Source organism: Struthio camelus, chromosome 3 (assembly GCF_040807025.1).
Source record: "Struthio camelus isolate bStrCam1 chromosome 3, bStrCam1.hap1, whole genome shotgun sequence".
Lineage (NCBI taxonomy): Eukaryota > Metazoa > Chordata > Aves > Struthioniformes > Struthionidae > Struthio > Struthio camelus.
In genome coordinates, this window is record NC_090944.1 from 15,405,022 (window position 1) to 15,422,114 (window position 17,093).

At 42.6% G+C, this 17,093-nt stretch overlaps 1 protein-coding gene across 4 annotated transcripts in view; it reads right to left on the reverse strand.

The window, feature by feature from the left end:
• The window catches only part of EVA1A (eva-1 homolog A, regulator of programmed cell death), a 210,796-nt gene that overhangs the window by 140,157 nt on the left and 53,546 nt on the right, over positions 1 to 17,093 (reverse strand). For all 4 annotated transcript variants that reach the window (XM_068937026.1, XM_068937027.1, XM_009686340.2 and 1 more), the window contains exon 2: positions 8,841 to 9,055. In XM_068937026.1, the coding sequence (XP_068793127.1) occupies positions 8,841 to 9,055 (215 nt within the window). The remainder of the gene's footprint in view (positions 1 to 8,840; positions 9,056 to 17,093) is intronic.

Consider the following 17,093-nt stretch of genomic DNA (forward strand, 5'->3'; position numbering starts at 1 on the left):
GGCCCAAGCTCTGCCACCACCGTTCTGCTTTTGATTTCTCCGGAGAATCACAGTTTCAACCACGTGCTTTAAAAGAGTTCTTGTGTCACTTATAGAAAAGCTTTGGCAATTACTGGCGTTCTAATAATTAGTAGCTGTGGTGGGAATACTGTTTTACAGCCAACTTAAGTCAGTTTTCAGTAGGGCTCGCTCTTCTTCCCCCCATGACTTTTGCATTCCTTTTAGCTAAAACTCAGCAAGGGCCTGTGAGTCAGAGGGTTTGGGGGTACTATCCCCTTTTCGCACTGCTTTTGCTGTAACGCTCGCTTCTCACTTCCCCATTCATAACACTCATAAAAACTCCATCTCTGAATCCACAGGGGCAAGACACTCTGTCTCCTGCTAGAAAATTGCTTCATTAAGAAAGATTAATGATTTTTTTTTTAAAACCAATGATCCTCTAAAGCCGAAATGGGGAGAGGGAATATTATCAAGCAGGGCAGTAATTAAGTTTTAAGATCAGCTGGACGGCTGAGGTGGTATTTATGTACTCCTGTAGAGCCCCTAAAGCGCTAAAATCACCATAATGTTTGCCTGAGACACACGAACCTGTCAGAGCATTTTGAGACCCCAGAGCGAGGTAATTCACCGGCCTTGCTAAGCCCCTGCTACACGGAGCTGCGAATGCCGTTCCCAGAACGATTAATTTTCACTTACAAGGAGGCGCCGGAAAATCCTCTCTCAGAAATTCCCCTGGACTCCCTGGTCTCTTTTGTCTGTTCCCTTTTCTTATACCTACCTTCATATTTGTACTTTCCCATAATTTTTTCCCTGCGCCATTAATGAAAAGGCCCTTCCTTCTGTGTACCACGATCCAAATCAATTGTCTCTCTGCCTCAGTGAATCTCCATCTATTTTGGAGTCTATATAATGTAATATATAGAATATAATGAATGAATTATATAATGTATGCTGTCTCTAGCGTTGAAACTCTGAATCAGTCACCCACAGAACAACAGGAGCAACAGCTCTTCCAGTTTCGCTTGCAATTTGAAACTGCATCTGTGGTTGCTCATAACTTCCGAAAGCATTCACCTTTTGCGTTGACGCATGCAAGAATTTGTGCCTGCCTCAAGTCTGACTTTTATTTTAAAGTTTAAACCAAGATAATTTAGGCCTTTTCTAGGGAACCGAAAACATATGCTGTTATTTTCCAGGCACAAAGCTAATAAAATGCAGGCATCTCATTTCAAAATGCAGGGTGTATGGATGGAAAGGCTGAAAGGTGAATACTGAAGGAGGAGCCTGGGAGCATTCTGGGGAGCTGCTAGCCCTCTCAGCCGCGCTGTTAAAATATATAGAAAAAGCATATTCTTTCTACGAGGCTCATAAGGGTTGACTGTCCGTTCAGTATGTGAAATTTAATTTTTAATGCAAAATCCAATGAGTTGCAAAGGAATTTAAGTAAGATTTCTACATAGATACCTCTTTTGATCTCACAAGGCAAAGAACAACTGTGACAACTCTTAAGTGCTTCGCATATGGCAAGAAATCTTCTCCAAATGACTGCATACCTGAAAGGACTTGCTGGTAATGGACAGTCATGACTGTGTATACGCCTAAGCAGTGCTAAGAACATGAAGTAAAGGGAAGAAAGAAATACCCCAAAAGTTTTCTTTCCCACAAGGGAAGATTTGTCCCCTCAAAGGCAGCAGACCCAGGTTTTTGGTCAGCAAACGTGTTCATGCCACATGGGCGGGACTTTTCAAAAGCCTTCAGCATGGCCTAATGGGTGCTGTTAAAACCAGGGGGAAAACCACCGTGGATTTCAACAGCAGCTGAGTTAGGTCAGCAAGAAGCCTCTTTGAAAACCTCAGCTTCAATGCCTCTGCAGCACTTGTTCCTCCGTCCTTAGGCACAACACCAGGAGCACAGGCAATAACCTACCCGCCTCAGAGAACGAAGAACGTAGGCAGCCTTTACATATTCCTACTTTGTCTCGTTCTGCTCTCACTTTTGGCAGCTATTGCTTACTCTGTATTTTCCACATGAATTAAACCTCTTGGGCTTCCTTTCTGGGGTATACCAGGTAACACAGAGACCTAGGTGAAAACGTTGTGCCCAAATCAAGGAGCAAAAATTATCTATGTCATTGTGAGACTGTAGAAAACGGGACGAGTTCTTAACGTTGACTATGCCATTTACTAATTGGTTTTAATGCTTAACTACAGTTTCAATATAATTTAATAACAGCCATAACTCTGAGAAGTTACTTCATGAGGAAGGAGAAATCAATATTTCCTCTTCGTTCACAGAGTTCTAATGTGCCTCCACTCCGCTCTTCCGAAAATGGCAACAATTTTAATGAAAATGTTACCAAAAAACACTTGTAAGACTGCTTATTTCCTGCAGACTGCTTGAAACCAGCCTTGTATGTAATAAAGAAAAGAAATATATTTATAAGAGTAAAATAAAAACTGTGTTCAATGCTTAGTGAAATACATCAGGAAAACTGTAAAGAAAATTAGCAATAGTTGATGGCACCATGTTCTTGTTTAAAAAAATAATAATAAAAAAATCCACTACCAGTTACATCAGCTCTATCGTTAATTTAAACACTGGTGCCCGCAACTTTTGCCTAGCCTGGCATACATAGAAAATTTCTTCCCTATCGCTTTCATCAGTACGTGCTATATACCAGCACCCTCTTAAACAACGTGCAACACAGCAGTTCTACAGAGCACACATGACAAGATGAGACTCACCCTGCTGTAGTTACATTTCCCCTGCAGGCCCAGCGCATCTGCTGTTATATCTACAGGGGCCCTTACAAGCTAAGACCTTGGCTTTCTGGGCTTACTCTCAAAATGACACTCAGAGGCCAGAGCAGAGCTCTGGCAGATGTCAGATATCGTTTTTGAAGTGTTTGTGGATGATCAGCTAGACTGACATCAGGATGGCTGCAAGTCGACTTGCTAGCGAATTCAATGTCCTGAGCTCACATGGCTTTTGATCAATGGCACAAAAATACGGCAAATCCGTTCTGTGTTTGCTTTGGGGATTTTTGCTTATATTGTCAGATGTAAAAGTAAGAAAACATAGCCACAAAAGAGAAAAAAAAGCCCATGAGCAATCTGAACTTGCACAGAGATAGTTCTAGACATGCAGAAGTATCCCTAGCTGGGATATACAACAACTGCTTATGTGAGCATCATCTGGCAGACCCCTGACTAATGCAAATGAAGTTACATTGGATTAGGTTATATTATAAAATCACTCCAATAAGAGAAGGTGGAGGAGGAATTCCTGTCTAAGCACAAAAAGGGAGGGAAGACACATTAATTGCATTGTGCCATTTTATAATTGCGTTCCAGTGGTAAATCAAGCCTGAGGGCTAACAGCCAGTTCTCAGGAGGGAAATTGCGGCTGTTTAAACCCATTCCATTCTCTGGTTCATGACTGCGCTGAGAAGCTGCAAGATTTAGAGGAGATAAGAGAGAAAGAAATGTGAATTCAAGTAAAACAATCACTAATCTAACCCCTGTGATTTATGCCTTGAATTAATCTCACTGCAGTGACCTGGGTTTTAAAGCAAGGGCAGCCTCAAGCTCAAAACCATGTCTTTCTAGCAGGCTCTGCGGATGAAACACATTTCTTGTGCTCACTTTGTTGTGCTTGTTAGCTAAGTAATTGCTTATGCTCATTAAGTAATAACATTTAAATTTAACATTAAACATCTGCAACTGGATGGGAGCTCTGCAAGAAGGCTGTGTTCAGCCATTCCTAAGGGTGCACTCATTTTTTTTTTCTGCCTCTTCAAATCACTCTTCAAGAAGCTCTCCCCGTGCACACTTAAAATAAACCACAACTCAGCTTAACACCCAAGACAATTAAACTTATCTCAGTTCTTAGTTATGGAGTTAACACACTTAGGGTGAGACTCTGGAAGCCAATGGCAATACTCAAGGGCAGCTGGGATTTTGCCATGGGGCTGCTCTCTGTATGGCCTTCATCATCAAAGGAACATAAAGATGGCTCCAGGGCACATCAGTCGGGCATGAAATTACAGAGAGGAACTCCACTAAATGATTGTCCCAATTGTATGTCGCTGAGGAGCGTAATTCAGAGAGCAAGCTGCATGGCTGGATCAGAGATGTGTACAGTTAAATGAAGATAGGCAGAGGTTTTTACTAAGAATTTCACACAAGAAGGTATAAGTAATTTTAAAAATAAGATCAAGAGCTTTTAGCTCAAATCCAGTCCAGGCGTAACCATTACGGTGCAGTTACAATAACACTTACATTGGTACATCTCCAGGAATTTTGCAATGAGAATAAATAATTAATTCTCCCTATAGAGCCATATAGCACAAAGTATTTGCAGCAGCTTCACGTCATGTTTTCTTTGAATTTTGATACTGTTTTATATATTGCTGAATGTTTGTATTATTTTTAAACACACTGAAAACTTAGTGCTTTTAAGTTGCAGACTTATTTACAGGGCCTTTTCCTAATTATTAGAAAGACCACATAATCATTCCCATTCATTAGTGAAAATTACTGTAGTCCACGGAGTAACAGGATTTTCCTAGGAGCAGGAAGCAAAACAAACTGCATTTAGCAACAGGGAAGGAAAGAATACACAAGGAAGTGAAATGCGTGTTGACGAGATCCAGGTTACCTGCCTCTGGCTTGATCGAGCAGCTCTCCCAGCCTGCTCCACTACAAAGTAATTCAGCTTTGTCCAAATTACCACATTCAATCTGTTCATCAAATGGAGAGGAGATCAAAGACCCCGAATCCTGACCACTGAGCTATGGCAGCTTTTAGGTCTCCACCCGCTATCTCTTTATCACTCTCCCGTGGACCTTGCCACGCTTACAGCAGAAGAGAACGCGTGCCCACAACTTTGGTGACTTACGCTGATACACCAGACTGGGAAGTGAACAGCTGAAAACTGGGCGCACACCAGCTCTGCTACGGGAGTAGTAAACTCCAAGAGAGGAGATCGGCTCCCAGCAGTGGGACTGGGATGTTAAAACACTGCAGCAAGATCCACCAGAGCTCCTCTGGCAGAGCCTTGGGAGAACCCAGAGACAGCGATTCACAATGAAACACAAGCAGGGATATGCTCCGCAGATAGAAGGACCTCATAAAAAAGTGCTTTACAAATATTAACTAATTAACCACTACCTACATTTCCTAATAGCGGGAAACTTAATCTGTACGCAGGGTCAACTTCAAAGGGAGAGAAGGTCTTAGCTGAAGAAATACAAAAGGGAGCATAACCAAAAGTCATAGGACTGAAGAAAGGGAAAACTGACAACACAGACCGGAAAAAAAAAATCACTGAGAGCAAACCATTAGACTGTCAAGCAGGGTCTCGGTGGCAATAATGGAAGCCCCATGACTGGGAAAGTTTAAATCTAGAGTAAACAAAGCATTAGTAGGCTTACACCCCAGGGAGCGGCCTTGCCGCATCGGGGAGACAGGCTGCATCAGCCACCTCTGCCTCCAGTGTCTCTCTTTCTGCAGCACATAATCACACTGCTCTCACGAGCTGTTTCAGTCAAGCCAAAGATTTCAAAGATACAGCAGTTTAGAGATTATCTGTGACCTCTGCATCAAACAGTTTTTCTACTTGCAAATAATTAGCTGCGGGAGATGCTTGCTACAGAGTTATCTGTCAGCTTGTTCAAGATTCATGAATGAAGCTGCACCATTTCTGTGATTTTTAAGGGCAATTTTGGCATTACAATAACCTCTTCTGGACCCTAAGCTCACTGCTCACCAGTCTCTGCAGAGCAATTTTAGTATAGTGTGGCTAAGCATTGCCCAAACAGCTCTTTAATTTACTGACATTTCTGAGACTGAAGCCTTCCCTGCTCAGACTATCTGTAAACCCTGGAGACCTCCGAATGTGCAATGTAACGGATGGCAATGCAGTCCAGGGAAACCAGGACAGGGACTCTGGGGTCCTGGCTTCTCCTCCCAGCTGTACTAATGGCCACGTGGTCTAGTGCAAATTATTCTTCCTTTTCCCACCTCTCTCCCTTTCACCATCATCTTGTTTTATGTTGTTCAGGGTCTTGGGAACGGGCTCTTTCTGGGACTGTACAATACCCTTTCCGGACTGGGCATGGCCAGTAGCTACTGTTCCTGGCCTATGCGGAGAGATGGAGTAGTTGAATCACTGTCTTTTACTCTCCATTTCACTCTGCCACATTGTTAATCCAGAACGCTCAGGAAAAATAAAACTATCTATCTTTAGAAATAATAACACACACACACACCTTCCGGCCTTGTTTTGTGATCAACAACAGCCCCACAAGTTGAAAGGGGTGCAGCTGGTGGAAAGCTTGTCTGATCTTCCTATTAGCAGAACGGTCAGCTCCTCTTTGCTTTCTATCACAGAAGCTTTCTTGGTGGATGTAAATAAAAAGGAGGAGAAAAAGGGCTGGGGGAATCCCGTGGTTAATATGCAAGGAATCTGCTCCCTTTTGTACAGCTGCATCACATGCTGCGAGAGCGACAGCAGGAGACGGTGGCAGCAAAGGTGTCGTGTATCTTGCTTAAAGGACAAAAGGAAATACCACATCAGCAGCATGAGTGATTCTTGTCACCAACGGCTGGTTGTCCTGGAGAGTGTTGAAAGACACTCAGGCGACAGATCATGCCTACGCTCCCTGCCCAACCCGGCTGGTCTTTCTAATGAGACACACGAGTTAGCTCCAGAGCACCTTCTAAGGAAAAATAATATTTTGCCCTGGGAAAAGAAGCCACATGGTAAGAAGTCACTGCTCTCCAAGTTGCAGTTTCCTGCTGATTTCAGTAGATGCAGCTCTGAAAGCAGAAGTTAGCCTGCGATTTCTCTGATAAATATCTGGGAGCAGAAACACAACAGAAACACAACCTCTCCAGGGTTTTAAATTTTCCTTCCTTCGATTCTACTTTTCTGTCAATTTGCAAAAATGAGAATATTGCAGATAATCTGCTGCAAAGTATAATCTACTTTTCCGGTAAAAATTACAGACCAACCATTAAATATTCTTCCATACAGTCCTTAAGTTGCTTATTGCTGAAAACAAGCGACATCAGGAATTCCGCTGCAGGAATAAGGCTGCAAAACGCTTTATAAACACATCACTCCAAATCTCTTCTCCAACTGAGCAGCTTCCTACATGTGCCTCCACATATTTTTGCAGGATCAAGGTACGTGGGAGCTATGAGTCGTTGCAGGGACACCAACACCATGCACAGATCATACCGCAGGTGTAGGATCACCATAAAGCAGTTCTGCACCTTCAGGATTCAAGCTAACACCTCTGCATGGTCCTGCTCTGGCCCTATATACTTTCCAGTGGGTACACAGCTAAAAGACCCTTAATATTCAAAGATTTATTTCTTTGGGTGAAAGATTAATAGACTTTGGTCCTGGCAGCTACTGTTCCCGGCCTGTAAGCATGAAAAGTGCCTGGGCACCATAAAAAGGTGACAGCTCCTCCTCACAAACCTCCACCACCAAGGCAGGACAGTTTACACTGCATGGGCCTCTTTTACCAGAGGCACCAAGGCAAATCTCCAGATATTCCTCTTCTGTGTCCCCCATCCAGCCCTTCTGGCTGGCACAAGGATACTGCTCCCTGACCTCCTAGTCAGAGCTTTCGTTATCATATCCGGGAAAACAAACAACTGATAAGGACCACGTCCTCCCATACCATAACTCGGTCACTTGATGTGCAATGGAAGTGTTATGAGGGCAACTGCAAATCTGTCAGCTTAAGGGTTACACACAAGTACACACCAATCCTGTGCAATTTCTTGAGCATTTACCACTGACATTTGGAAGCCAAAGCGCTGATATCAATTTAAAAAAAAAAAAAGCTGTAAATTCCTCTAAAAAATCCTGAATGCAAGAGTTAGAAGTGACATTGGAAATACTAGGCCTTCAGCCAAATTATAAAAGAAATGTTTCACTAGCCCTGTAGGTTCATTAGCCTAGTTCTGCTATAAATTTTATTAAGAGTTATTATTGATTCATAGCCATAAACACATTGGGTGCTTAAGAAAAGTTGAGGTCTTTGCCCAAAACTTTTCACAGTCTCAACTCCTGCACTTGGAAAGACTTGCGCTTAGTTTTACCCCTGGGAGCACATCCCATTCATCTCAGCAGCATCAGCCAATTCATGTTTCTAATTTCACTTGCTCCTCTTGACAACTGAGTAACACATACACCTTCCAAACTATCTTTTGATTTGTTGAAGTCACATGTGCTCTCGGGAGGATACATGTAGTGATCTTGTACACAAATAGGCAGAGGTGATTAACTACTGATGCTTGGGAGATTACAAGCTTAAGTGATGTATGATCATTTACAGTGGTCTAAAAGGCAACTGAGTCAGGAGAAAAAGTAAAGCTAAGGATTCTCTCTGGCCAAGTTCCTCTCAAGTTACTAAAGCAAAAGCCCCTCAAAAAAGGAGCATTGCTGAACTAAAAAGAACTCCACAGCAACTTCTGAATGTGTTGAAAAAGCTACCCTTTGGGAAGAAAGACTTTAAAAAAAATCTTCCAACACGGTCCAAATTTGGTCAAAATACATTGGACATAATTTGCTCTCGCAGCATAATTCTGTTTCAATCACATTCCTGAACTTTTATTGACCAGAGATGTAGCAAAATTAAGAAATGCATCAGCAAGACCTAATTCATCTCTGTCTACACTATAAAGATGAATCATGCACTAAGATGTGTCAAGTGAACAGTGCTACCCAGCACGGGAGCACTTACAGTACAGGTCTCTGCAGCATCAAGATGCAGGAAGGATGAAGTCCAGAATGAACAGATCCAATTTAACATGCAATACCTGAAGGGAAGTCCCAACTGAACAAGCAACATCTTCTTTAATTAAAGTTGCATAGGAGTGGGGATAACGAGAAGGACACATCTGATGACTTGGTACAATTCGGCCATAAAAAGAAGACTGGATACTGATGGTGGTTCTGTGAGGACATCTCAAGGAAACATATTCTCCATCGCAGGCATGGTCAGTGTAATTCTTTAACACTTGTGATATGTAACCTGCCAGAAACACGACAAGAGCCAGCATTAGTGACAGGAAGTTAATATTTAGGTGATTAACAGCAGTTCAGCACAGCAAACACACAACTAACAATGAGAGAAGTAGATTTTATTACCGTCTCACACATGGGGAAAAATGGGGGGAGGGGGCAGAGGGGAGAGAGAAAGAGAGAGAAGAGAGGTTGAGCGATTTGGCCTTCAGCCATGTTATATCCTCAGAAGAACCAACATTCAGATGTTCCAAACTTATTCGTCATACCACTTATTTACATTGGCATAGCTATCAAGTATACAGGAAATGCAACTCAGTCAGACGCATCACGTAGATTGCATCTAGATACTGCACCCAGTTTGGGGCCCCACGGTACGAGACAGACGTCAATAAACTAGAGCAAGTTCAGCAGAGGGCCACCAAAATGGTCGGAGGCTGGAGTGCTTGCCCTATGAGGAGAGGCTGGAGGAGGTGGGCTTGTTTAGGAGGAGTTTTTGGAGAAGCTACTAGCAGCCTGCCAGTGCCTGCAGGGGGGTTACTGAGGAAATGGAGCCAGGTTCTTCATAGTAGTGTATGGTGGGAGAATGAGATATAACAGGCATAACCTGAAGCATGAGAGGTTCAGACTGGGTATAAGAAGAAACTTTTTCACTGTGAGGACACTATAAGGCAGTGGAGCAGGTTGCCCAGAGAGGGTGTACAGTCTCCACCATTGAAAGTTTTTAAGACATGACTGGATAAAGGCCCAAGCAACCTGGTGTGAACTCCTAGCTGGGCCTGCTTTGAGCAGGAGGTTGGACTAGAAACCTCTTGAAGTCCCTTCCAATCTCAATTGTCCTGCGATCTTATGATCATGAGATAGAAAAGCCCAGGTGCAGAGCTGCTAAGGGGAAAGTAGGAGGTGAGCAACTACAGCTTGTTGGATGAGGTCCTAGTCCATCATGGCACCAGGCCCACACCAGTCACACCTTTCATCTCCCTTCTCAATATACCATTTTAATTTCTCTAGTTGCTCCTCCTGTTCTAGGCCATCAACACAAAAGCCTTGCTTTCTCCTCTATTCTGCACACTTTTGAGAAAGAAAACAGTATGCAGAACCAAATTTCTCCTGTTTGTTACAGGACAACATCACACACACTAACCCAGTTGCTAATGAAAATAAAGCATCAGAACAAAGCCTCATTAAAGTTACCTTGAGTTAAAAGGCCTGACTGCAGTCAGGTTGCCAGAGCAGCAATTCCTGATGCTGCCACGCTCAAGCCTGAGGAGAAATAGTTGTGCTGGTGACCTAGAGACATCTGTGCAGGAAACTCTACAACATGTAGAAGTACGGCATCAACCATGATCCCATTCAACTATGATCCCATTCAACCCCATAGACTTCCTCCTCTCTGTAGTGAGTTTGCAAAACCCCTTCCCACTACTGGCCACCAGCACAAGTCCACCAGCAGCGGTCCCACAATACCCTGCCTCTGTGCTCCTCTACCTCTTTCTTTAGAGGCAGTGGAGAGAGGAAAGACAAAATCATCAACAGAGACACGTAATCCTCAGACAAATCTCTAAAGGAAAACCTGACATATATCTTAGACTTCTTTTAAAAAATATCAAAAATGTGGACTATAATCATAGAAAAATTTAGACTGGGACCTCTGCAGGTCACCCAGTCCAACCATCTGCTCAAAGCAGGGCCAATTTAGATCAAGTTGCTCAGGACCCTGTCAAGTATTGCATATCTCCAAGAACAGGAATTCCATAGCCTCTCTGGGCAACATGTGCCAACGCTTAACCACTCTCACAGCGAAGAACTTTTCCGTTATATCTAACCGGAATTTCCCACATTATGAGTTGTGTTTGTTGCCTCTGATTCTGTCATTATGCTGTTCAGAGTAGAGGCTGGTTCCATTTCCTCTGTAACTTCCTTAAGGGGTGGCAAACAGCCGTTAGATCTTTTTTTTCGTTATTCTTTACTTCTCCAAGATGAACATGCCTGCTCCCTCAGCCTCTCATTACACATCACATGCTCCAGTATCCCAGCCCTCCTCATGGCCAAACGGACTCCCTACAGTTCCTCAACAAGCTTGTTATACTGAGGGGCCAAAACTGGACTCACTACTCCAGATGCAGCCTCAAAAATGCCAAGAAAAGGGAAGTAAGCCATTCCCTTGGTCTGGTGGTTACACTCTTACTAACGCAGCTCAGGACACAGTGATCCTTCATTACTGCAAGATGCACTGCTGACTCACATTCAACAGTCTGCCCTCTAGGACCTTCATGATAATGCACACAGGGAAGCACAACTCACGTGGTTTGAGAGAATACTCATTTACTGGGAATGGTTCTTCACCCACACTAACACTCAAACTTGCTCAGGAGCTGCCTGAAAGAATACTGGGTCCAAGCGAATTTCAAGGTGCCTAGAACAACTGTGATCGTTGTTCTTAGAGATAACCAACACGCAGAAAACTTAAGCATTTAAGTTTCAGGGATGAGGGCTGGGTTCTCCTTTTTCTCTAAATTTCAGGCTGTGCTTCTCATTTAACAATTACAATTTAAGAATATTGTGGCAGTGCCTCAAGGTGCATGCCAAATAGCTATTCACTCAAATCAACATACTAATTTCCAAGTCCCCAGGGCAGCGTTCGCTTATAAGAAGACGACGCAGACGCAGCTCCAATAATTACAGTAAGTGACAGGGCTGCAGCAGATCAAGGAACAGTATTGTTTAATTTAGTGCCTTTATATCACTTGTTCGAGGAAGCGCTCTGGGGATAAAATGAACTACTAGCGTGCATCTTCTTTCCCAGTCAGTGGAATATGTGCTCTGTGAGGTGCTATGCACTTAGTCCTGAAGTCAGATCAGCAATTCTCCCTCAAAAGAAAGGCAACCATACAAGATGGGCATCAGGAAAAGCAAACTACAAATAAAAACGGAAGATAACAAAACATTAAACCCAGCTTTCCATGCTGTCACACCAGTGCATTAGGATCTTTCCCTAATGCTGGCCTATTAGGGAGGCTGAGAAATACAACCAAAGCACAGTCAAGATTCCACTGGCGCCTCTGAATATTCAATTATTCTGTCAGAACAGCCATCCTACAGCATGCCTTGCACAGTACCAATTCAGAATCAGGGAAGGTTTCAATCCCTGCAATTAGTGCAGACCACTTGTTGGAACAACTCCTTCCTCTCCTTTTCCACCAGGAATCTCAGAATAACTTGCGCTCATTCAAGCTCAAGATATTGAAGGGCTTGAATGCTTTGATGGTGACTAGCTACTGATAAGGAAAGCACAATGTCTAAAACATCTGGCACTGGCCACTGTAAGAGAGAAGATACTGGGCTAGGCATGGACATCATCACGGATAACATGGGGTTCTTCAAAGAGCAAAAGGTGGCTGTAGAGAATCAGTGTTCTCTTTTTCTCTTTAAATGTGCCAAATTTGCACTCTATTCACTTGCACTTTGAAAACATTGGCATTTCTTTACCCACTGATTCACATTTCCGTAACCAAAATCTGAACTGATTTCAGCACCCTTGCTGAAAGGTGACATTTTTGCTTTTAAGGTGACAAGTTTCCAGTCACCTTTGGTACCACTACATGTGAGGCCAGAGAGGGAACTACTCTCTTCACCAAATGAAATGTATAAACCTGTAGCCAATGTCAGGTGTTTGAGGATTTCAATGACACATAGATACCAAGGTGAGAAGCATTTCATAAACACACAATGAATAGCTTAGAGAGTTCTTTGACTTTCTCCTGGTAAGCATGAAAAAATCTCTTTTGGATGGCTGCAAGAAGCTACAGCAAATCAGCTATTGACAGCCCACAGAATCGGACAGGTAAGAAACTGAGATGAAAAGGTATTATCACTTGAGGTTATCATTCCTCCTGTAAAGTACATTTCTGTGCATCAAATGCTCATTATTAACTGGGATATGAGCTACAACCTTCCAAGTGCCCACTCAGGACAAAGATAAAGCAGGCTTTTACTAAAGCTAGCCAAAGACAGTTTCCACTCCTTTCTTCATCCTCAAATGCTGGGATGTGAAATCACATTGTCAGATCCAGGGCTCAAAGGCAAGCAATTATTTGAGGAAAACAGCCCTGCTGTACTGCCACAGTCAAATCTACTCTATTTTGTCTTGGCTCATCTTGGGGTGAAAGTGACATCAATTCTTACGATTTTATCAACAAGTTCTTTGATGGTCTACTCACTACCCTGTCTAGGGAGGACGAAAAGCAGGTGACAGTTTTAGCCTTTTTTTTTTAATAGACATTTTTAACCCTCATCATCACAAAAAAGCCTGAAAGCATGCTAAAAAAACATAAAGGAAAGCATCTACAGCATCAGGTCCACAAACCTTTTTAAAATGCTATACATTTTGAAAAGCTAGGGTGACAAAAGTGTCCTCAAACCTTCTAGGTTTAGCACCTCTCTTATCTTAAGAAAGGTGTTGAGGACATGGAACCGTTCCTGGTGGGCTTCCACACTCCCAAACTGAACTAATCTACAGGAATCATATACTGAACTTCTCCACAATTCAAAAGCCCGTATCATTAGTAAGGCAGAGTTTTATACTTCAAGGACAGAATAAACAACCAAAAAGCTACATCACAAAAACTGAAAATCTTTTTTTCTCTCCTCTAACAAGAAGGAGGAAATAATCCATTCACACATAACTTGCAATTCATTTTTTCAAAGTCCGGAGGCTGAGTCCTATCAGCCATCAGCAATTACTCTCTACTGCTTGCCCGCACAAGCCTAGTGCTGACTCTAACTTCAGCCCGCCTAGCAATGTCAGTTCCCAAGAATCATTTCTACTATTGCCTCTCCACAGACTTGTTGCTCACTTCTCATCTAACAGCCAGCTCTAACCCTTAATACGTGCTGACTAGAGAAAAAGAACGGTTTTGCACGGGATCATGCAGCATTTGATATATACTGCACATCTTAATATCACCCTCCACTTACTCTTATAGAGCTACAACACCGCCTTTTTGAAACCAAAGCATCTGATGGAGTGGTTCACAAAAGCACAGATGATATTACAGCTTTTCTCCCAAACAGATGTAGGATGACAGAATAGTATCCAAGCACTCATACGTATATCTCAACAAACCATGGTTGTCTCAAAACAGTAACCACACTTCTCCTACTTCTCCTAAGTACAGTTCTAGCTTTGCGAGGCAAGACGTATAGCAAGACAACTCATCAGTCATCAAAAAACAAATTTCACCTTTCACCAGGAAACGTCTCTGTGGGTGTGTGCTGTCCTGTGGAGGAATGGACATAGTCACAATAAAACAAACAGCGTCCGGTTTAGATATGTTCTGAAAACTTCTAATAAAATTACAAGGAAACTCAAATGATTTTAATGGCCAAATGAACTATTACACTTAATTGAAGCCAGAGAACTTTATTAATAACTGCACCAAACCGTATCGAAGCTACAGCAACATCTTTTTAAAATGTCCCATTCTGAGCATTCGCACTTGCAAAGATAGAATGGTTTCCCATTACCTGGAACATAGGAAGTCAATGCAGTTAACTGTGTTGGTCAATAAAACCTTACCCTGTTACTGGTTGGCACAGATTCTTGTATTTTTAATCCTCTTTTTTTCAAGATCTATATCAACTATTACTTTCTTCTAGTTTCCCCAGCTTCCTTGCAGATATTTTTGAGACTCTGAATGTGAAAGAGAACCTTCTTCCAGGAGAGGCCTTAATCAAATGCCTTTCTGGAGCTCAGATAACCTCCATGCCAGACTTTTTCAGATAGATAGGCTTTGAACCGTAGCATTCCAGCTTATTCTTTATATGTAGAAGAACAAACACTAGTAACATCTCCTCGAAATGGTGCTAAGTCAGTGGAATAGTATAAGACCCCACTGGGATAGGCAAACAGCCCTGGAAATGTGACCCCAGGCAAGGCTTCAAGCAAGAGTGAGTAACTCAATGAATGCACTTCATACCAGGCATTACTGATAATCCTGTGGTTGCAGTGTGAAAGCAGCTCTCTCGAATCAGCACTAGACACAGCAGTCTAGTATGGACAAGTGGGGGTTGTTTTGCTTTGTTACTAATACTGGAGATTAAAACTTGCTATTACAAACCACCTACAGAGAGATACGCTTTCACTTCAGCTTCTCCCCAACTCTTTCGCCTTTTAGATACCACACAGCATAGGAAAAACTGGAACAACTTGTGAGCAGATTTGGGACGATTTTCTCATTTGGAGTTGAAGTCAACCTTGCCCGTTATCTGATCGTCTGTACTGCCTCTGCAACTCCAAACAGCATCCGGTGTTAAGATAGAAAAACTGGCTTTGGAACGAGAGTGAGTTTAGAACTGCAGCTAAGTGCCAGCATTTCAAGCCTAAACAAGGTAACATTTTGTAAACGCTGAACAGTATGTTAAAGATCTCCCTGGCTTTTGGTAAGGATGAGAAGGTATTGGAAACTAGACTGGTGAGGGTAAGGGGTGACTAGTGTTAAGATATGGTGGTTTTCAACTCTGCTGGCCTGAATCCAACTCAGATCAATGGTGAAAGTTGTTGTTAATTATTCCCTTAAACTTCCTGACTGAACACTCCTATAGAATTTAATAAATCATTACAACCCTTCCACAGGCTGCTGGAACAAAGAAATGGTTTAGCATGGGACAGCTGATGAAACCTTTTCCACTCATTCTCCAGTCTGCCTAGATTGCATACAAGTTGCTCATTAAGCAGTGCACAGATCTTGAAGCAAATCCAAAATTAAATCCGAATTTAACCATCTCACACTACACTGTCCTCAGCAATCAAAGCCTCACGTCTTTATACCTAGGTAGAACAGAGTGCAATACTACTGATTACTGTAAAATAAATATGGACTTTCAGGTAGCTAGTCAAAACCCTCCTTGCAAAAGGAGGGGATCCAGCTGGAACACCTTTGCTACTTAGGGCTCAGTTGCAGAAGACCCTCAAAGCCAGGCTGAGACCCCTTCATCTATATGAGGGACAAAAAGGTGATACTTTTTATTTTCGTGCATTAAAAGAAAACTAAAAGGCCAGTCTCATCTGATTTCTGAAGGTGAACACACCACCTTTCTCACCTTAGCAACATACCAGAGAGAACACAAAAACAAGAAAGAAGAACTGAACCATGGATGGCTCCCTAGATCAAAATCCAGACCCATCGAGAGGACCCTGTGTAGAAGCAGGCAACTCACTACGACCCTGTAACCAAAGAGCCTCACTCCTCAAGGTAGGCCCCTTGGTGTTTTTCCAGAGTACTACATTTAGCTGAGGCTGAGGTAAGGCAGCCTACTGGCCACCCAAGCCCTTCCACCCAGTATCCTCATTGTCCATAGGCTTTGCAAGGCATGAATGCAACTAACTGCAGGCATTCTCAGTCTACAGAAAGAGTTAAAGAGAACAGTTGTTTGGGCAGGGGAAAGTAGTTTAAGCCTGACTCCACTGCCTTCTACAAATATATTTGCGGATGCTAAAAAGAATAGCAAAAGTGATTATAATTGGGCAGAAGAACTGCTAAAGCTCTATATTGCACAGATTGATCAACAAGATAGCAGAGAAGGGGGACTCTGTGTCTTTGTGGCACACACATGTTGCATGTATGTTGGTACGCAGAGGTATATTAGGGGCACAAAAGTATACATTTGGCTTTTTCTCATGGAAGGTTGATATGAAAAAGAGTAATGAGGACTTCTAGGATGTACCGGGGAATGCAGAGGAAAGAGGTATAGCATCTTTAAAAATGAATTTAATCTAGTCTGGTGCTGTGAACACTGGAGTCCACCAATAGTGTGGTTATCATATAGTACTACTGCAGGCTGGAGTTGCTGTTTGTCAGCAAGGCTCCCACTTAACAGTGTTTTCAGAGCAACTTATGAGTAAATGTCATTTCCCCCCCCAAAATGGACATGGCTGCCTGGGAGATACAATGGGATTTATGTTATTTTTTAACATAGCTGTCCCTGTCACAGTTACCAACAAATGGGCCTGTTTCTGAAAAGTAATAGCTACATAGTATTTTTCCTCC